The sequence below is a fragment of the Macaca mulatta genome, chromosome 16 (assembly GCF_049350105.2).
Source record: "Macaca mulatta isolate MMU2019108-1 chromosome 16, T2T-MMU8v2.0, whole genome shotgun sequence".
Classification (NCBI taxonomy): domain Eukaryota; kingdom Metazoa; phylum Chordata; class Mammalia; order Primates; family Cercopithecidae; genus Macaca; species Macaca mulatta.
The window spans coordinates 92,778,272-92,800,549 of record NC_133421.1 but is presented as its reverse complement, the minus strand read 5'-3'; the positions used below and the strand labels follow the sequence as shown (position 1 = coordinate 92,800,549).

Here is a 22,278-nt window from a genome sequence, read left to right as displayed (position 1 = left end):
GGTGGGGCCTCATGAATGAGATTAGTGCCCTTATAAAAGAGGCCCCACAGAGCTCTGTAAGAACACAGGGAGAAGGCACCTGTGTGAGCCAGGAAGTGGCCTCACCAGACACTGACTCTGCTAGAGGATTACTCTGGGATTTCCCAGCCTCCACAACTGTGAAAAACCCCTTCTGCCACCCAGTCTGTGGTATTCTGCAGTGGCACGCGGGTTCTTCTATCCCTAGCGACCACTCGTCTGCTTTCTGTCTCTCTGGATTTGCCTATTCTGGACATTTCATATGAATGGAGTAAGGTTACACGTGCTCTTTTGTAACTGGCTTCATTTAGCAAAAAAATTTTTTTTTTGGAGACGGAGTCTCGCTCTGTTGCCCAGGCTGGAGTGCAGGGGCGCGATCTCAGCTCACTGCAAGCTCTGCCTCCCAGGTTCACGCCATTCTCCTCCCTCAGCCTCCCGAGTAGGTGGGACTATAGGTGCCTGCCACCATGCCCGGCTAATTTTTTGTATTTTTTTTTTCAGACGGAGTCTTGCTCTGTAGCCCGGGCTGGAGTGCAGTGGCCGGATCTCAGCTCACTGCAAGCTCCGCCTCCCAGGTTTACGCCATTCTCCTGCCTCAGCCTCCCGAGTAGCTGGGACTACAGGCGCCCGCCACCTCGCCCGGCTAGTTTTTTGTATTTTTTAGTAGAGACCGGGTTTCACGGTGTTCGCCAGGATGGTCTCGATCTCCTGACCTCGTGATCCGCCCGTCTCGGCCTCCCAAAGTGCTGGGATTACAGGCTTGAGCCACCGCGCCCGGCCAATTTTTTGTATTTTTAGTAGAGACGGGGTTTCACCATGTTCACAAGGATGGTCTCGATCTCCTGACCTCGTGATCTGCCCGTCTCGGCCTCCCAAAGTGCCGGGATTATAGGCGTGAGCCACCGCGCCCGGCCCTAGCATAATGTTTTAACATTCCTCTGTGCTGTGGCATGTATCAGTGCTCCATTCCTTTTTATGGGAGGATAATATTCAGTTGTACATGTGTGCCAGGTTTTGTGTGTCCATTTGTCAGGCAACGGACATTTGGGTTGTTCTACTGTTTGCTGCTGCGAATGGTGACCGTATGAACCTTTGTGTACGGCTGTTGTTTGAACCCTGGTTTTCAAATCCTTTGGGTATATTCCTTGGTGTAGAATTTCTGGCTCACACAGTAATTCTGTGTTTAACATGCTGAAGCTGCCAGACTTTTCCACAGTGGGTGCGTTTTACGTTCCTACCAGCAATGTATGAACGTTCCAATTTCTACTTATCCTCATCAACACTTGTTATTTTCTGTTTTTTAAATTATAGCCGTGCTGGTGGGTGTGAAGTGGCATCTCATTGTGGTTTCAATTTGAATTTCCTTGTTGACTAAAGATGTTGTACCTCTTTTCATGTGCTTGTTGGCCATTTATATATCTTTCTTGGGCCAGGTGTGTGGTGACTCACGCCTGTAATTCGGCACTTTGGGAGGCTGAGGCAGGTGGATCACCTGAGGTCAGGAGTTTGAGACCAGCCTGGCCAACATGGTGAAACCCCTGTCTCTACTAAAAATACAAAAGTTAGCCAGGCGTGGTGGTGGGCACCTGTAATCCCAGCTACTCAGGAGGCTGAGGCAAGAGAATCGCTTGAACCCGGGAGGCGGAGGTTGCAGTGAGCCAAGATAGCGCCATTGCACTCCAGCCTGGGTGACAGAGTGAGACTCCATCTCAAAATAAATAATAAAAAATAAATGGGCAGGGTTTGGTGGGTCATGCCTGTTATCCCAACACTTTGGGAGGCCAAGTTGGGTGGATCACCAGAGATCAGGAGTTCGAGATCAGGCTGCCCAATATGGTGAAACCCCGTCTCTACTAAAAATACAAAAATTAGCTTGGCATAATGGCCCCTGCCTGTAATCCCAGCTACTTGGGATGAGGCAGGAGAATTGCTTGAACCCAGGACGCAGAGGTTGCTGTGAGCTGAGATCGTGCCATTGGACTCCAGTCTGGCAACAAGAGCAAAACTCCATCTCAAAAAATAATAAATAAGTAAATAAATGTATGTATGTATGTATGTATATCTTCCTTGAAGAAATGTTTATTCAAGTATTTTGGCCATTTTAAGAATTGAGCTATATGTGTTTTCATTGTTGAATTGTAAGAGCTCCTTGTATGTTCTGGATACTGGAGCTTTATTATATATAATTTGCAATTTTTTCCCCATTCTTTGGGTTATCTTTTCACCCTCTCGAGAATGTTCTTTGATGCACAAAAGACTTACGATTTTGATGAAGACAAAAATCTAATTTATCTATTATTTCTTTTGTGGCTTTTGGTGTCATTTCTAAGAAGCCACAGCTAAATCAAGGTCATGAAGATTTTATCCGTATGTTTTCTCCAGAGTTATACTTGTAGCTCTTATATTTAGGCCTTTGATCCATTTTGACTTAATTTTTATATATGGTGTGAGGCAAAGGTCCTGCTTCATTCTTTTTGTATGTAGATACTCAGTTTTTCCAACACCATTTAAAAGACTATTGTTTCTCCACTGAATTGTCTTGGTCAAAAATCCATTAACCATCAATGTATGGATCCATTCCTAGACTCCAGATTCTATTCTGTTGGTCCGTATGTCTGTCCTTACATGAGTGTCTCATTGGTCCATATGTCTGTCCTTACACCAGTGTCTCATTGGTCCGTATGTCTGTCCTTACACCAGTGTCTCATTGGTCCGTATGTCTGTCCTTACACGAGTGTCTCATTGGTCCGTATGTCTGTCCTTACACCAGTGTCTCATTGGTCCGTATGTCTGTCCTTACACCAGTGTCTCATTGGTCCGTATGTCTGTCCTTACACCAGTGTCTCATTGGTCCGTATGTCTGTCCTTACACGAGTGTCTCATTGGTCCGTATGTCTGTCCTTACACCAGTGTCTCATTGGTCCGTATGTCTGTCCTTACACCAGTGTCTCATTGGTCCGTATGTCTGTCCTTACACCAGTGTCTCATTGGTCCGTATGTCTGTCCTTACACAACTGTCTCATTGGTCCGTATGTCTGTCCTTACACAACTGTCTCATTGGTCCATATGTCTGTCCTTACACGAGTGTCTCATTGGTCCGTATGTCTGTCCTTACACCAGTGTCTTATTGGTCCATATGTCTGTCCTTACACGAGTGTCTCATTGGTCCGTATGTCTGCCCTTACATGAGTGTCTCGTTGGTCCGTATGTCTGCCCTTACACCAGTGTCTCATTGTTTTGATTACTTTAGCTTTGTGATAAATTTTGTGAATTGTTTTCTTCATTTCCTTTGAGGTTGCTTATTTATAGTGGATAAACAACTGATTTTTCTTAGTGTTGACCTTATATCCTGCAATTTTTATTAACTCTTAACAGTTTGTTCTTTGTGGGTTTTTATGATTTCCTGTATTTAAAATCATGTTATCTATGACTAGAGATAGTTTTACTACTTCTTTTACAATTTAGATTCTTTCTTTCTTTTTCTTTCTTTCCTTCCTTTTTTTTTTTTTTTTTTTTTTTGAGACACAGTCTTGCTCTGTTGTCCAGGCTGGATTGCAGTGGCACAGTCTCAGCTCAGTGCAACCTCCGCCTCCTGGGTTCAAGCAATTCTCATGCCTCAGCCTCCTGAGTAGCTGGGACTACAGGTGTGCGCCACCACAACTAGCTAATTTTTTTGTATTTCTAGTAGAGACGGGGTTTCTCCGTGTTGGCCAGGGTGGTCTCAAACTCCTGGCCTTTTTCTTTCTTAATTGCTCTGGCTAGTGCTTCCAGGACAGTGCTGAATAGAAGTGGTGAAAGTGGACATCCTTGCTTAGGTTCTCCTAAGCAATTTTAGGGGAAAAGCTTCCAGTCTTCCACCACTGAGTATGATATTAGCTGTAGATTTTTATAAACACCATTTGTTACGCTAAGGAGGTTCCCTTTTTATTCTAGTTTGTTGAGTTTTTAAATCATGAAAGGGTGTCAGATTATGTCAAATGCCTTTTCTACACCCATTTGAGATGATCATATAGTTTTTTCCTTTTATTCTGTGAAGATGATAGATTATGTTGATTGATATCCTGTGTTGAACCGTCCTTGCATTATTGGAATAAATCCCTCTTGTTCATGGTGTATAATCTTTCTAGTATACTGCTGGATTCAGTTTGCTCATATGTTGTTCAAGATTTTTGCATATATATTCGTAAGGAATATTGGCCTATAGGTTCCTACTCATATGTTATCTTTGTGTGACTTTGGTATCAGAGTAATACTGGCCTCATAGAATAAGTGTTTCTTCCTCTTGTTTTTTTGGAAGAGTTTGGGAAGGATTGGTGTTAGTGATTCTCTACGTTTGGTAGAATTCATCAGTGAAGTCACCTGACTCTGGGCTTTTTTGTTGGGAGGTTGTTTTTTTTAAATTACTGAGTCCATCTCTTTATTTGTTATAGGTGTGTTCAGATTTTTTAAAATTTCTTCTTGAGTCAATTTTGGTAGTTTGTTTGTTTCTAGGAATTTGTCCATTTCATCTAGGTTATCTAATTTTTTGGCATACAGTTCTTCATACTGTCATAATCCTTTTAGCTTCTGTTAAGTTTGGGAGTGATGTACCACTTTCACTTTTTATCTCAGCGTTTTGAATTGTCTTTCTTTTCTTCTTAGTCAAGTTGGGTTTGTCAATTTTGTTGACTGTCTTCAAAGAATCAACTTTTTCTGTTAATTTGCTATTGCTTTGTTATTGTTTATTTATTTTCACTCTAATCTTCACTATTTTCTTCCTTCTGCTAGTTGTGTGTTTAGTTTATTTTTCTTTTTCTGGCTTCTTAGGGTGTACTTTTAGATTCTTGATTTTAGACCTTTTATGTAGGCATATATAGCTATAAATTCCTTTCTATGCACTGATTTTTCTACATCCTGAAAGTTTTGGTTTGTTGTGTTTTTGTTTTCATTTGTCTCTGAGTATATTCTAATTAGCCTTATGATTTCTTCTTTGATATATGGGTTGCTGAAGAGTATATTGTTTAGCTTTCATTTATGAATTTTTCAGTTTTACTTCTGTTATTTATTCCTAGTTTCATTTCACTGTGGTCAAAGAAGATACTTCATATAATTTCAATCTTTAAAAAAATGTTTAAGGTACATTTTATGGCCTGACGTGTCATCTGTCCTGGATAATGCACCCTGTGCACCTGAGAATGTGAGTTCTGCTGCTGTCGAGTGGAGTATTCTGTGTATTTCTTTTAAGTCTAGTTAGTTTATAGTATTGTTCATGTTCTCTGTTTCTTTATTATCTTCTGTCTAGATGTTCTATCCATTATTGAAAGTAGAATGTTGAATCTCTGACTGTTACAGTAGAACTATTTCTCCCTCCTGTTCAGTCAATCTTTGCCTTACTTAATTTTGTGACCCTCTTATCAGATGTGTACAGTTTTATACTTGTTACATCATCTTCTTGATCAATTGACCCTTTTATCAATATATAGTCTTTGTCTTTTATAATAATTTTTGACTTGAAGTCTATTTTGTCTGATATCAGTACAGCCATGCCAGCACACTTTGATTACTAGTTGCGTGGAATATCTCTTTCCCTTGTTTCACTTTCAGCCTATTTGTGCCTTTGGATCTAAAGTGAATTCCTCATATAGACAGCATTTAGATGGATCATAATTTTTAAGATCTATTCTGCCAGTCTTTGCCTTTTAATTGGAGAATTTACTCCATTTACATTTAAAGTGATTACTGACAAGGAAGGACTTTTGTCATTTTGCTATTTGCTTGCTATATGTCTTATGTCTTTTTTATTCCTCAATCCTGTATTACTGCCTTCTTTTCTGTTTAATTGCTTATTTCTAATGTGCCATTTTGATTCCCTTCTCATTTCCTTTTCTGTATATTTTTAAATGATCTTCTTAGTGGTTACTGTGAGGATTACAATGAACATCTTAAATTTATAACAATGTAGTTTGAATTAATACTTAGCTTCAATTGTGTAACATTAACAAATTCATAAGTTATTTTCATGAATGTAGATTTATAATTGTTTTCTGGTGTGTGTGTGGCGGTAGGGGGCAGGGGCTCACCCTGTCACCCAGGCTGGAGCGCAGTGGCATGATTTTGGCTCACCACAACCTCCACCCAGTGGGTTCAAGCAATTCTTGTGCCTCAACCTCCAAGTAGCTGGGACTACAGGTGCGTGCCAGCACACCTGGGTAAGTTTTGCATTTTTGGTAGAGATGGGGTTTTGCTCTGTTGCCCAGGCTGGTCTCGAATTCCTGGACTCAAGTGATCCACCCACCTCGGCCTCCCAAAGTGCTGGGATTATAGGCGTGAGCCACAGCACCCGGCTTGTTTTCTGTGTTTGTTTTAAAAGCATGTAGGGAAAACTACAAACCAAAATAATACTATCTTTTATATTTACCTGTGTAGTAAACTTTATCACCGTTCTTCATTTCTTCTTTGTCTATGAGTTCCTGTTTAGTGTCCTTTCATTTCAGCCCTGCAATGAACTCCCTCAGTTTTTGTTTATCTTAGAATGTCTTAATTGCTTCTTCGTTTTTGAAAGATGGCTTTGCTGGGTATAGGATTCGTAATTGACAGTGTTTTTCTTTGAGCACTGTGAATACAGATGGTCCCCAACTTACGATAGTTTAACTTACCATTTTTCAGCTTTATGATGGTTCAGAGGCAAATACAAATTCAGTAGAAACTGGTTCTGTCATGATGCCGGGCAGTGGCAGTGAGTCACAGCTCACAGGCCCCCACACATTTTTGACTTCTGATGTTTTACAGTGGGTCTGTGCTATCCCATTGCCTGTGGCCTTCATTGTTTCCGGTGAGAAGTAAGCTGTTGATCTTATTGAGGGTCTCTTGTAAGTGACAAGTGATTTTGTCTTGTCACAATATTTTGTCCTCATCTTTGGCTTTCAGCATTTTTACAATCATGTGTTTAGCTGCGAATCTTTTGTGTTTATCCTACATGGAGTTTGTTGAGCTTTCTGGATGTGTAGATGAATGTTTTTCAATAATTTGAGAATTTTTCAGCCATTATTTTTTAAAACTTTTTTTTCTGCTTATTTCTCTTGCCTCTCCTTGTGGTACTTGCATTGTTTATATGTTGGTACAGTTAATAGTATTCCAGCTTCCTCTGAGATGCTCTTCACTTTCTTCATTCTTCTTTCTCTCCGTTTTCAGATTCAGACTTATCCATCTATCTCTATGTTTGCTATTTTTTCTTCTGCATATTTACATATACCCTTGAGCTCCTCCAGTAAAATTGTAGTAGTTTGAGAATTTTTCAGCCATTATTTTTTCAACCTTTTTTTTTCTGCTTATTTCTCTTGCTCGAGAATATTTTTATGCTTAGTTGACAGTTTGGCTGGGTATAGAATTCTAGGTGCAAAATAATTTTTCTTAGAATTTTAAAGGGATTGCCTCATTATATGCTAGTGTCTGTGTTTCTTTTTTTTTTTTTTTTTTTTGAGACAGAGTCTCGCTCGTGGCCCAGGCTAGAGTGCAGTGGCGCAATCTCGGCTAACTGCAAGCTCCGCCTCCCGGGTTCAGCCATAGTGTCTGTGTTTCTAATAAGAAATCATACGCCAGTCTGACTCGTTATTTTAAAGGTATTGTTTCTCAAAGTGTTTAAGATTTTTCTTTTGGGGTTTTGAATTTTGAAATTTCATGATGCTAGGTCAAGATGTGTCGAGGTTTCTTCATTCACCTTCTGTTTTTATGTTGAATGATTAGCTTGTGTTCTCAGCTTTGATGGTAATAGATCAGGGTGCTTTTAGTTTGACTTTAAAGTTTCCGTGTAAGACTTGAAAACAATATGCCCGCCTCTATTGCATGGGGCCGAAAAAGTCGAGGTTGGCAGAGGAGACATTTTTAGTTGGTGGACAGGTTCCTACGGATTTTAGGAGTCACAGCTTCTCTAAAATAATGGCGTCCACTTTGCCGCATGTTAGAATCATCAGTGAGTTTTATAAAACCAATGCCTGAGTCTAACCCTAAGATATTCTCATGTAATCAGTCTGGGGTGCAGCATGGGCATTGGGCTCTTAAAAGCTTTCCAGAAGATTCTGAGATGCATCCGGGATCAGGAGCCACTGCTTTAGAATGTGCTCAGGAATGGGTGGCTTTGCCCCACTTGCTGGTGGACTTGGTCCTGAGGGAGTCTCATAGCTACGACGTATTTCAGGGGCAAGCGGCTGAGGGTTTAGAGTCTCTCTGGAATGTCCCTATGTGAGAGCCTGTGGAGTTAAGTCCTGTTGGGTCCTGTTCAGATCTGTGAGAGTCACATAATCACAGGCTCACCCATGGGGTGTCTCAGTGAACAGGAGCAGCTCGCGGTCCCAGCTCTTCTCCTGCAGCGCTTTGGGGCTCAGAAGACACAGGAGTGAAGGAGACTCAGGTGTGGGGCCAGGCTAGCGGGGCCAGGCAGGCTCCACGGCCGCCTCGCTCTGCCTCCGTTTCCTTATTCGTTAATAGGCCGTGGTAGTCAGTACCCGTCTTGGAGCACTGTGAGGTGTGAAATGAGCTAATCCACACGGTGTCTAGAACAGGTGCGGGCCGTGGGCCCTCGGCAGGGTGTCGAAAAGCCAGGGGCATAAACAGGCACAGGGAGGAAATGCACCTGGGGAGGCGAGTGCCTGTTCTGCCCTGGGATGGGCGGTGGGCACTCAGGAGGTGTTGGCAGCTGTCTGTCATCATCATCATCTTGTGTATTTGGAAGATGTTTTCCCGAGTTGTGTCTTGTTTTCATTATCTTTTGTGGGTTTGAAATAGAAAACTCTTTATAAATTGGTAGAATGTCTGTTTCAACTTGCTTCTGAAATGTGTTTAGACAAATTGGTTTTTGAAACTACCATAAACATCCTTTAATATTCTTTTTTTTTTTTTTTTTTTTTTTTTGAGACAGAATCTCGCTCTGTCGCCCAGGCTGGAGTGCAGTGGCCGGATCTCAGCTCACTGCAAGCTCCACCTCCTGGGTTCACGCTATTCTCCTGCCTCAGCCTCCCGAGTAGCTGGGACTACAGGCGCCTGCCACCTCACCCGGCTAATTTTCTTTGTATTTTTAGTAGAGATGGGATTTCACCGTGTTGACCAGGATGGTCTCGATCTCCTGACCTCATGATCCACCCACCTCGGCCTCGCAAAGTGCTGGGATTACAGGCATGAGCCACCGCGCCCAGCCTAGTGTTCTTTTAAGTTAAAGAATATTAGAGGGTGTTTTGCATCTTTTATAGTTGGATGAAAACAAATTTAAAGTATTTTGGTGACTGTTGTGACACTCCTTGTCTAAAAACATTCGTCCATATTCAAAACATTTTGCTTTTCATTAAATACTTTTTTTTTTTTTTTTTGAGACAGAGTCTTGCTCTGTCGCCCAGGCTGGGGTGCAGTGGCCGGATCTCAGCTCACTGCAAGCTCCGCCTCCCGGGTTCACGCCATTCTCCTGCCTCAGCCTCCCGAGTAGCTGGGACTACAGGCGCCCGCCACCTCGCCCGGCTAGTTTTTTGTATTTTTTAGTAGAGACGGGGTTTCACCGTGTTAGCCAGGATGGTCTCGATCTCCTGACCTCGTGATCCGCCCGTCTCGGCCTCCCAAAGTGCTGGGATTACAGGCGTGAGCCACCGCGCCCGGCCTCATTAAATACTTTTTATAGCTTAGCTCTAACTTGAGTCACATCCCATTTGTATGAATTCTATCAACAATAAAAGCGATCTGTGGTAAAGTTCTGAAGGCCCATGCGAAGGTCTGAGATGAGCTGTCCTGCTTCCTGTCTGAAGGTGGGTAAGGAGACCTCACGAGGACCCTGTTCTACACTTTGATAAAATGGGGTTGGTTTGGTTATAGCTGAAAGGGACATAGTTTTCTGTAATAATATTTTTTCTTAACTAGGGAGAGTTACACTGACCGTTAGATGACATAGATCCAAAGTCTCTCTTTGCAGAAGTGCTGGGTGTTTGAAATGGGTTGGTTCATTTATTACGATTCGGCCCCGCGTTTCTTAATAATGTGGCCACTCGCTGAACCCAAAATGAAGCCCAATCCCACCCTCTTCTCTCCAGGAGGAAGGAATGTTAATATCTCGCCTCCATGTGAGTTTTTCCTGCCGAGACCATGGCAACCAGATCCCCTCACAAAGGGACCGGCCTCCCCAAACAGGAGACCCGTGCAAACATTTGACTTTCTTCAAGGCAATAATATTAAAGCAAATTCCTTGTCTTTGCCAAACACAGGATTCATTGTGAGAAACTTCCAGCTTCCTTAGTGAGATAAGTCTTCGCTCGTTACCCAGGTTCACGGATACCATTCTCTCCTGAAACCTGACACTGACAAGCCACGCTGTGAGCGGAGCCCTGGTGACTGCGGCGTGCCTGTGGAAGGCCCCTTCCGGCCCTTCGCTCTCACAGGTGCCCTCCGCCTGTGTTTCTTGTGGGGAGCTTCCGGGCACTCACCGTGCTCTGCAGCGATGATGGAGGCTCGGCTGCAGCAGCTGTGGTAACACGGCCCACCGTCCGCCCCAGGGCAGAGCAGGCGCCCGCCACCCCGGTGCATTTCCTCCCTGCACCTGTTCATGCCCCTGGCTTTTTGACATCTGGGATCATCTGGCTAACTAGGTTGAGCTGGCTAAACTTTAGGGATTAATGCTAGAAGTTGAACTGCTACCTGGTCCAAAGCCCCCCTACCCTGCAGAGGGTCACTGCTCCGGGTGGGAGAACGCAGAGAGGGCGGGCGACTCTGCGTCTCACTTCTGTGCAGCCGCTCAGTCCCAGTGGTGCCGTGAGTTTGCCAATGCTCCCCTCCTGGAACAGGGCAGCCCCCGTGGGGCAGGAGCCCTGCCTGCCCCTCTGTGTAGTGGAAACGGGAGAGGGACACGGGTGTGGCTGAAATGCACACTTGGCCTCTGTCCCCTCAGACCCACAACTTTCTGCAGCTTGTCTTGGTTTGGACCAGAGAGATTTATTGTTTAATTCTGTGCACATCTGTTTTGCTTTGTGTGACTTTCCTGGCTGCCGTCACATCTGTACCTGTCCGGTGTTACCAGCCTCGTTTCTAGGGAAAGTGGGTATCCTGCCCCTTGGAGCCCCCTCAGCATCCTCATTTTGGGCTGAACGCCGCCTCTGATCCACCTGCCATCGCGTCCAAGCTGAGCTCGCCACACGTCCATTTCTGCCGGTTACTCTTGGTTCAGATGCCTTCCTTCGCTACCCCTGCCGGCAGGGGAAGTTGAACCTTCTTAGCCCAACAGGCGGTTCCCACGAAGCTGGCCAGTGCCTGCTTTCCCGAACATAGGCTGCCCCAAATAATGCTGTCTGCCCAGACGGCCCACCGCCCACAGAGCGGCACCCAGGATGGTGGTCTGCCCTGGGCTGCCTGCTTCTGCCGGTTTACATTCTTAACAGCCTCAGGCTCTTGCCACAGCTCCCTGACAGGGACCCTCTAAGCCTCCCTTGCCCTGCTTTCAATCCCGTTCATTTGGCATTTAACCCTAGGTCGTCGTTCAGCTCTTTTTCCAGCTCAGTTGTGATATCTTTGAAGACAAAGACTTTTTGAAACTCCTGTTAAAATATAATATCCACACAGAAAAGTGTACATTGTCATCGTACGGCTGGATGAACACACCATGTAACCGGGACCTGAGGAAGAACAGAAGATCACAGCCCCCAGAAGCCCCTCGGGTCCCGCTGGTCACCCCCTTTCCCCAAGGGCAGTTCCTAGTTTCTCACAGCACAGAAGAATTTCGGCTGCCCTTGTGCTCCGGGCCAGTGCCCCTACCCGCAGCCGCTCCCTTCTCTGCCCAGCAGCCTGGGAGAGGCACCCACACTGTGTGTGCAGCCCTGGAGGTGCCTTCTTGTCATGTGTGTTGCCAGCTTCTCCGCTCTGCGCTTGGGTAGTTCCCAGTTTTGAGCCCTGACGACACCGCTGCCCTCGGTGGCCGTGAAGATTGAGCTCTGCTGGGTTGACGCTGTGGGTGTCTGTCATGGGACGTGCCCCCACTCTGGTGTTGGGGATGCTGGCCGCACATTCAGCTCATCACAGAGATGCACGCCAAGATAATCACCCTCCAAGCGTCCAGCCCAGTGACCTCCAGCCCGTCACACACATGCAAACTGCCTGCCGAGTGTCTACCTCAGTGACCTCCAGCCCGTCACACACACAAACCACCCGCCGAGTGTCCAGCCCCCAACTTCCCCCTTGTGACTGGATCCTGACTTTCATCAGAGTAGACTTTACAGACTTCCTTCCAGGGGTATTTTAATTTTGTTTAAAAAAATATTTGCAGGACTTAGCTTAGTGCTGTACTCAGTAAAGGTCCATCTCATTTTTCTTCCTTCAGTGAGCGTATCAGACTTTGATGAAGTACCCTGTGGACTCTGTGTTTTATCCTTGTTCTCAGAGGTGGAATATTGTCTCTCTCTGACTTTCCTTTCATTCCTTTGACAGCTGACCCACGTTTTTGGTGGCAGTGCAAAATGTTCCTAGCTTTCTTAGAGAATATCGTATATTGGCCGGGTGCAGTGGCTCACACCTGTAATCCCAGTACTTGGAAGGCCGAGGTGGGCAGATCACCTGAGGTTGGGAGTTCGAGACCAGCCTGACCAACATGGAGAAACCCCAAATACAAAATTAGCCAGGCGTGGTGGTGTATGCCTGTAATCCCAGCTGCTCAGGAGGCTGAGGCAGGAGAATCGCTTGAACCCGGGAGGCGGAGGTTGCAGTGAACTGAGATTGCACCACTGCACTCCAGCCTGGGCAAAAAGAGGGAAACTCCGTCTCGAAAAAAAAAGAATATCGTATACTAAGCACTAGGAAAGAGAATTGCTGCGGGAAACTGAATTACAAAAGAGTTTTGCTCTTCTTTTTTCCACAGTCGGATACTCTAAAAATCAAGCAGTTGCCCAGAGCTCAGGGTCTTACCTTTGCTTTTTGGATTCGGTAAGTAACTTTCTTTCATTTGTAATGTATACACGTGTACATGTTGGTAATAATTAAATGATCTTACATTTTAGTGTGGTTCTTGAAAATCATTTTTCTAATGGTTATTAGACTAATAATGTATTAGTCCGTGTTCACGCTGCTGATGAAGACGCAGCCGAGACTGGGTAATTTATAAAGAGAAAGAAGTCGAATAGACTCGCAGTTCCACGTGGCCGGGCCGGCCTCACAGTCGTGCGTGTCTGATGTGGCGCCGAGACTGGGTAATTTATAAAGAGAAAGAAGTCGAATAGACTCGCAGTTCCATGTGGCCGGGCCGGCCTCACAGTCGTGCGTGTCTGACGTGGCGCCGAGACTGGGTAATTTATAAAGAGAAAGAAGTCGAATAGACTCGCAGTTCCATGTGGCCGGGCCGGCCTCACAGTCGTGCGTGTCTGACGTGGCGGCAGGTGAGGAAGGCAACTCGTGCAGGGAAACTCCTCCTTTGAAGTCCGTCAGCTCTCCTGAGGCTCACCCACTATCACTAGAAAAGACAGATCCACCCCGTGACTCAGTGGCCTCCCAGCGGGGCCCTCCCACGACACGTGGGAATTGTGGGAGCGACAATTCAAGGTGAGATGTTGGTGGGGACACAGCCCAGCCATATCAAAGTTATTAGACAGCCTTAAAAATTAAGGTCAATAGGTTGTTGCTGTTTAATTGCACTTAATGAGTTAATCATGATGAGTACAATGATATAAAAATGTAAATTGCACAGCAGAGAGCGATGTAAGCAAAATGAAGATAAACTGGGATGAAATTGGAAAATATGGTACTTAAAAGATTAATAACCTTACTGATTAATAAAGGTTGATAAGAAAACACTAAGAAAAGGCCAGGCACAGTGGCTCACGCCTATAATCCCAGCACTTTGGGAGGCCGAGGCGGATGGATCACCTGAGGTCAGGAGTTTGAGACCAGCCTGGCCAACATGGCAAAACCCCGTCTCTACTAAAAATATGAAATTAGCCAGGCGTGGCGGGCACCTGTAGTCGCAGCTACTTGGGAGGCTGAGGCAGGAGAATCGCTTGAACCCAGGAGGCGGAGGTTGCAGTGAGCCGAGATTGCACCACTGCACTCCAGCCTGGGAGACAGAGCGAGACTCTGTGTCAAAAAACAAACAAACAAATAAGACACTAAGAAAAATAGGTAAGTAGGCAGAGGACAGGAGCAGACTCTCAGAAGTGGATGTACAAACAACTAATAAACTTTCTATGAATTTAAGTCATTTGTATTCAAACACAGGTTAGTGAGATTCTTTTAAAAACTGAATTAATAACACTTTAAAAATGTAGGTAACTTAGGCTGGGCGCAGTGGCTCACGCCTGTAATCCCAGCACTTTGGGAGGCCGAGGCAGACGTATCACGAGGTCAGGAGATCGAGACCTTCCTGGCTAACACGGTGAAACCCCGTCTCGACTAAAAAATACAAAAAAAATTAACCAGGCATGGTGGCGGCGCCTGTAGTCCCAGCTACTCGGGAGGCTGAGGCAGGAGAATGGCGTGAACCCGGGAGGCGGAGCTTGCAGTGAGCCGAGATGGCGCCACTCACTCCAGCCTGGGCGACAGAGCCAGACTCCGTCTCAAAAAAAAAAAAAAAAAAAGTGATAACTTAGTATTTTGGACACTCTAAATTGATGCCATCTTGTCAGTGTAACTTTGCATTTTCTATCAAGAGCCTGAAGAGTGTCCTTCACTCCTCAGCTTTCCTTCTCGGCCTCTCTGAGAACGATTTGGATACAAAGAAGCTTCAGGTCGTTGACTGTGATGGAAAATGGAAACATTAATGTGGGACAGGAGGGTCACGGTGGAGAAGTTTCCGGCAGGTCTCCGTGGGGGTCACTGTTTATAAAGACTTTTCAACAGCAGGACAAATGACTGAATAACAGGTAGTTGCTTGTATGGTCTACACTCAACTATAGATATTTTAAAAATTACTTTAAAATTAACTTTAAGAAATTTGTCTGTATTTGTCCCTTCTCTGCGGCCGGGTTCCTGGGCTTCTGCGCATTCCTGGGGTGCCGCTCGGCGTCTCCAGGCCGCCCTGGCCCAGGCTCCTGCCTACGCAGGGATTCACGCAGGACCCGCCTGCTCCTCTCCTCCTGACCCAGCTCTTTTCCTTGATCACCAGAAGCCTCTGCACAAGGTGTTGGTACACGTGGAGGTTTGGGAGAGGCGTGTGCCCGCGCAGACGGGGTAGAACTGAGAGTCACCGGCCGGCTGGGGAAGGAGGTTTGGGAGAGGCGTGCCCGCGCAGACGGGGTAGAACTGAGAGTCACCGGTCGGCCGGGGAAGGAGGTTTGGGAGAGGCGTGCCCGCGCAGACGGGGTAGAACTGAGAGTCACCGGCCGGCCCGGGAAGGAGGTTTGGGAGAGGCGTGTGCCCGCGCAGACGGGGTAGAACTGAGAGTCACCGGCCGGCCCGGGAAGGCAGAGCCCCCAGGGCGGCACCAGCTGCTGTGGCCCCGTCCTGCTGCCTGGGTCTCTTTCTTCTCGTCTCTTTTCTTCTTAGACCAAAACGCCTCAGATTTCTCCCGTTTTCTTAGGCAGAACCTCCAGCCCTCTCTCCTGACCCTCCCCTGGGCTCATGTTTTTATGCTCAGATGGTCCATCCAGTGTTTTCCTCGCTAAGACAGCGTCCACCAAGGACAGCTCAGCCCACCACACGGGAAGTGGTGCTTTGTTGTCTTTGAGGGACGGGCTTGCGGTAATCTTCTTTTTCGGTTTAAAATTGTTCTTCCTGAAGTATTTTGTGGCGATCGTATGTTTTCTCCGGCGACAGCCGCAGCAGCAGCAGCAGCAGCAAAGTTCTAGCTGGCGACTGGCAGGAGGTGAGAACCTCCCTGTCCTCGCAGCTTCTTAAAATCTCCCCAGGACACAGGTCCCAGCTGGGACAACTTTGTTTCCATCTTGCCCCAGGAGAAAAGAGGAAATGCTGGAGCCGTCCCCTTCCCTGCTGTCTCCTTCGTAGCTTTCTTTTGTTCACCGAAGCGTGGGAAGGAAAAGGTTGACGGAGGAGTGAGAGATCCAGGAGAGCGAGCTCGGTGGGCCCTCGGAAGCCGGGAGCCAGGACAGAGCGGAGAGCGAGGCCCAGGAGTCGCCTGACCCGGGGTCTCACCAGCGAGCTCAGCAGCAGGAACCGCGTGAAAGACGGGAAGAAGGGGGGAATCGGGCCCTCGAAATGCCTTTTAGCCGTCCGGGGGAGAGGACAGGAGAGATGAGAGTGGATCGATGTCTGGCTCTGTCAGTCTTGGCCACCGTGGGACTGGGAGAGCAACAGGGAGGGTTCGCTGGGCGCGGAAGCCCACCGATGCCAAGGGTGTCCGAGAAAGACTGTGGTGCAGAAGTCTGACCGGGGAAGCCTTGCCCCCAGCACTAGGGACCTGAATTGTTCTCAGGGTTTGGTTTAAGTAAATCATGAAATAATGCTAAGATAAAGCTCTGGTAAGCTTTGGGGCCGGCACAGTGGCTCACGCCTGTAATCCCAGCACTTTGGGAGGCCGAGGTGGGCAGATCACTTGAGGTCAGGAGAGTTCGAGACCAGCCTGGCCAACATGGCAAAACTCTGTCTCTGCTAAAACTACAAAAAGTAGCTGGGCGTGGTGACACGCACCTGTAGTCCCAGCTACTCAGGAGGCTGAGGCAGGAGAGTCACTTGAACCAGGAGGCAGAGGTTGTAGTGAGCTGAGATCGCGCCACTGTGCTCCCGCCTGGGCGACAGAGCGAGACTCCATCTCAAAAACAACAACGAAAACCTCTGGTAAGCTGCAGGCAGCAGCCAGTCGCACTGGGATGCATAAGACCAGCTGGCCGTGGCACGCTTGCCCTCCTGGTGACTGGTGGGGTGTCTGGGAGGGAACAAACGGGGCACAGAACCTCTGCTTTATTTGGGGTTCAGTGTGGGACACACAGATACTACCCTGGGTCTTCAGACTTTATCACAGGGTTTAGATTTGGTCTTCATAGTTGAAAAACCAAAAACCAAAACCACGACAGAAGAGGAAGGACCCTGAGAAAAGCAGAAAAAGTAGAAAGACAGAGGAATTTATGAGGCAGGGAGATGAAGCCGTGTAAGTTTGAGGACAGGTAACTCATGTCCTCTTGGTTCCAAAGAGCATTTTTACAGATCCGTGGTCTCATTTGTCCGTGTCTAGAGAGAACAACATCAAAAACGCGTTTCCTCGTATTCGGGGGTTTGATTCCCTGCCGCGGGGGGGTCTTTGTCTCATACTGAAGGTGCATTGAAGCAGCAACATCATGAAGGCCCCACAGGAGGAGGGAGGCCTGGGAACCAGAGCGTGCTGGGCCCCTGAGCTCGGTCTGGGTAACTCGGTCTGGGTCGGAGGCCGGGCCTGGTCTGACCCGTCGTTCAGCCCCCAAGCTCGGTCTGGGTCGGATGCCGGGTCTGGTCTGACCCGTCGTCCGGCCCCCGTGCCTGGCTCAGGAGCAGGTCTGCAGATGTTGTGAGGCCAGGCCTGGTCTGACCCGTCGTCCGGCCCCCGTGCCTGGCTCAGGAGCAGGTCTGCAGATGTTGTGAGGCCGGGCCTGGTCTGACCCGTCGTCCGGCCCCCGTGCCTGGCTCAGGAGCAGGTCTGCAGATGTTGTGAGGCTGGGCCTGTGGGCAGCTGCCCTGTGGAGTTGATGAGGACGAGAGGTGAACATCCTGGAGGGACGCTGGGGGTTGCCCGGCTGACCAGTATGAACGTCACCTGAAACTCACTCTGGATCCAGTATGTGCAGAGGGCGTTAGAGCGGGACAGATACGGTTCCTGACCTCTAGGTTGGCAACTGAGGACAGTTTAAACAGATCTTCACCTTTTGCTCATGAAGCGTCTCCATCCTCCCTGGGACCCGCCCCACACCCGCTGCTGTCAGAGTGCAGCCTCACTGCACGCCGTTCTTGTCACGCGACAGCGCCTGGACGGCTTGTCCTCGAGCCTATTAGGTGGGCTCAGGTGTCCGGAAAGGCTGTGGAAGGCCCCCCCCGTGACTGTCCCATGGCCAGGTTCCTAAGGGGCAGGGGTGAGTCCTCACAGAGCCCTGTCTAAACGTGGCGCCGGTCCTGCGAGGGACCCGTGGGTGCTTGGGCGGCTGTCGCTGAGTTTACGCCCTTCCCCACTGGAAAACGTGGCGCTGTCCTGCGAGGGACCCGTGGGTGCTCGGGCGGCCGTCGCCGAGTTTATGCCCTTCCCCGCCGGCCTCTGATCGATCAGTGCCTGACGCGGCGTTTCCTCCTGGCACACTCTGCGTGTTCTCGTCTTGGTTGTTTGTGTTCTTGGAAACTTCAGCAGAATAAAACAAAGAAAACAAGAAGCCTGGCTTTTAAAGAAAATAGACTTTAAATATCTCGTTCATTACAATGATTTGGATTCCAGGCCTCTTGGAAATGTTCAAACGAAACGTCTATGACAAGGTCCGCAGAGCAGCTCCACCCGGGAGGTCCAGCGGCTCTTAGAGTGCTGCCTGCTTCTGAGCTGACCAGGTTTTCTTTTCCCTTCACCCTTCAGGGTTCTCAGGGTGGAGAGCCTCTGTCTGCCCCTCTCCTGTCCCCCGACTCCCGTCCTCGCCGGGGAACCGGCCGCGTCCCCCGACTCTCTTCTTCACTGGGGAACCGGCCGCGTCCCCCGACTCCCGTCCTCGCCGGGGAACCGGCCGCGTCCCCAGACTCCCGTCCTCGCTGGGGAACCGGCCGCGTCCCCCGACTCCCGTCCTCGTTGGGAACTGCCGTGTGGCTGTCCACATGCACAGGAAGCCACGTGGCCTTCCTGGAACTGCCCCGAGGCCTCTGAACTGGGGCCTCAGGTGAGAGGAGGGGGCACGTGCCTGGGATGAGAAGGGCCAAGGCGGGGCGGGCGCCGCAGACAGGGACGGCCCAAAGGCTCTGCCTCCGCTCCGCCAGCTCTGCAGTGTTGTTGCGGCAACCCCGGGGCTGTGGGGAGGGTTAGACAAGCCTGGCCGTTCTCGTCCTCGCTGCCAGTCCTTGAACTGAGGGGACAGGGATGCAGCGGTAGCCGGGCCCCAGAACCCTCGCAGCTGCCAGGCGCTCTGAGCACGGCCTGTGGCGCCCCAGGCCCATCCCGCCTCGGAGGCTGTTCCCCTTTCCACCCCTACGGCTGCCCTTGGCCTCCTTCTCCGCTAAGTCCCTTTATTTCTTTACTTTCCCACCTGTGGTTTTGCTTCTGCTTTATTTGCGCTCATGCTGCTGTTGTGTTCCTAGCCCTTGGGCTGGGCTCCTCCTCTCCAGGCTTTTGTTTTCTAATGTAAGATTTAAGCAACTGGTTTTCCTCTTATGGAGAACTTAGTACTGTGGGGGTGTCCGTAAATTTGAATATAAAGCTCTAGTTATTATTCAGTTATGTTTCCTAATTTCCATTATGATTTCTTTTTCTTCTTCTTCTTCTTCTTTTTTTTTTTTTTTTTTTTTTTGAGATGGAGTCTCGCTCTGTCGCCCAGGCTGGAGTGCAGTGGTGCGATCTCGGCTCACTGCAACCTCCGCCTCCTGGGTTCAAGCGATTCTCTTACCTCAGCCTCTTGAGGAGCTGGGACTACAGGCGCCGCCACCACGCCCGGCCAATTTTTGTATTTTTAGTAGAGACGGGGTTTCACCGTGTTAGCCAGGATGGTCTCGATCTTTTGACCTCGTGATCTGCCCACCTCGGCCTCCCAAAGTGCTGGGATTACAGGCTTGAGTCACTGCGTCCGGCCTCTTTTTCTCCTTTTTAAATTTAGATCTTAGGATCTCAGGAGCCCAGAATCAAATTAATCAGGACCCTTGGTTCAGGACACATTCTCATCATTTGTTCAAGCATGGCCCGTTTTGTTCGTCTCTGTGATTATAACGGTACCTGTTTTCCTGGGTGGCGACTAACTGAGGCCAGTGGTGCAGATGGTAAAGGAATTTACCAAGACAGCTGTAGGTCAAGAAAGGCAGATTTATTTGAGAAAGCACGAAGATAGGTTGCAAGAAAGCAACGGGCACATCAGCAAGACAGGAGCTGACTGGCCGGAGACAGAGCCTTGCTGGGGTTTTAAAGGTGGTGCTTGTGCTAGAGAGGGCCACGAGCAGTGCTGGTAACACTGAGGTTGCAGGGACCTAAGCTGTATTTTTTTCTCAGCCGAGGGTCTGCTGATGAGTTGGGCAGAGGAAGATTGTGAGTTGGGTGAGTTACTTGTGCAGAAATGCTGTGTGTCCTGGACCATGAGGAATCTGCTTTTTCTTTTGGCTTCCCCGGCTCCCCCAAGCCTGACTTCTTTTCCCTAATTAGGACTCCACACCTATATTTTTAATTTTTATAGTGTTACAAACACCCATGGACCTGCCCCCTAAAACAAGAGCCAGCTCAGGCCTCTCACATCTCGCAGGTGACCACGCTTATCCCCTGCCTCCTTCCGCCTGGGTAACCGTCAGCCCAAATTCTGCGCTCCTCCTCCCTTGCTCTGCTTTTAAAATAAGTATTTGGTATCTATACAAATCTGAAAAAATAATTTTTAACTTCAGTCCTTTTTAACTTTATAAAATGGGTATCACTGTACGTCGTATTTTGGAACTTTTAAACCTTACTGTTGTTAAGGTCCATCCATGTAATTGCATCTCATTATAGTTTATCCAGGTTTTGAAAATGGCGGCAGAATTTACATGCAGCAAAGTACAAGATTTCCGTGTGAAATTTGTGCACAACATGGGTAATCTGCGATGTCTGACAGCTCGCATGCCTGTGTAACTAACACCCCAGTCAAGTGCAGAGACCTGTCCCTCGGAACGACCCTGCGCGCTCCCGGCTCCGGTCCCCACGGCAGCCACTGGCCTGACTTGGAGCCCCGGGGCTTCCGTTGCCAGCCCTTGAATTTCATGCGTATGTGAAACCACACGGCCGTGCTCTCGCGTTTCTCTTCCCACTCAGCCGAACGATCATGCATTCCAGCCTTCGTATTGCTGGCTCCGTCCCGTGTCCTCATCCTCGTGCGATGGCACCATGATCGTTTCCATGCTGTGGTTTCCAGCTCGGGTTACTGGGAGAAAGACGCCGTTAACATTCCTGTCTTTCTGTGGACGTACCTCTCCGTTTCTCTTGGGAAATACCTAGGGGTGGAATTGGCACGCCACAGGGAAAGGTATTTTTACCCTAAAGGAATCTGCGGAACAGTTTTCCGGCGTTTGTGCTGTTCTGCCTTCCCGTCCACAGGTGCGGGCTCTGCAGCGTTGACGCCGTCGGCCTTTATTTTCATGATTCTCGTGGCCCCGAAGTGTGTCTCACTGTGGTCTGACATTTTCCTGATGGCTGGTGATGATGGTGAGCACCTTTTCGTGGGTTTATTGGCCATTCATAAATCTCCTTTCATGAAATGCCCGAATCTCACCTTTTATAAAATTGAGTTATCTTTTTTTTTTTGAGATGAAGTCTTTCTCTGTCACCCAGGCTGGAGTGCAGTGACACGGTCTTGGCTCACTGCAGCCACCGCCTCCCGGGTTCAAGCAGTTCTGCCTCAGCCTCCCAAGTAGCTGGGACTCCAGCCACCACACCCAGCTAATTTTTTGTATTTTAGTAGAGACGGGGTTTCCCCATGTTGCCAAGGCTGGTCTCAAACTCCTGAGCTCAGGCGATCCACCCGCCTTGGCCTCCCGACATGCTACGATTACAGGCGTGAGCCACGACACCTGGCCTGTTTATCTGACTAGTAATGAGTTAAAGAGTTTTGTGACATATTATGGATACAAGTCCTTTGTCAGGTGTATGGATTGTGGATATTTTTTCCCTGTAAGTGGCTTTTTTTTTTTTTTTTTTGAGAGAGTCTCACTCTGTCACCCAGGCTGGAGTGCGGTGGCCCAATCTCGGCTCACTGTAGCCTCAGCCTCTGAGGCTCAAGCAGTCCTCCTGTCTCAGCCTCTCAAAACACAGGGATTACAGGCGTGATCCACCGTGCCCGGCCCCTCTTCGTGTTTTAATGGTGTCTTGATGAGCAGAAGTTTTTAATATCAGTGAAGTCCAACTTATTTACTGTTTTCTAGTTAATTTTTTTCCTAAGAAACCTTTGCTTACCCTGAAGGAGAAGTTGTATTTCTCTGGTAGCTTCTAGTTTTGACTTTCCTGTGGGCGTCTCTTGTCCATGTCTAGTTAATTTCCGTACGTGGCGTGCATGTGGCTGTTCAGTCCCAGCATCACTGGTTGAAGGACCTTTCTTTCCTCCGTGGATTGTGCTGAAGCCTTTTGTTGAAAATCACTCGGGCCGTGTGAGGCGGGTTTGTCTGCGGCTCCCTGCCCCGCCCTGTGTGGGTTTGTCCGTGGCTCCCGCTCTGTGTGGGTTT

The 22,278-nt window shown here is 48.2% G+C and overlaps 1 protein-coding gene across 50 annotated transcripts in view; it reads left to right on the top strand.

Moving 5' to 3' along the window:
• The window catches only part of B3GNTL1 (UDP-GlcNAc:betaGal beta-1,3-N-acetylglucosaminyltransferase like 1), a 149,334-nt gene that overhangs the window by 3,954 nt on the left and 123,102 nt on the right, over positions 1-22,278 (top strand). For all 50 annotated transcript variants that reach the window (XM_077973470.1, XM_077973471.1, XM_077973459.1 and 47 more), the window contains one exon: positions 12,872-12,936. In XM_077973470.1, the coding sequence (XP_077829596.1) occupies positions 12,872-12,936 (65 nt within the window). The remainder of the gene's footprint in view (positions 1-12,871; positions 12,937-22,278) is intronic.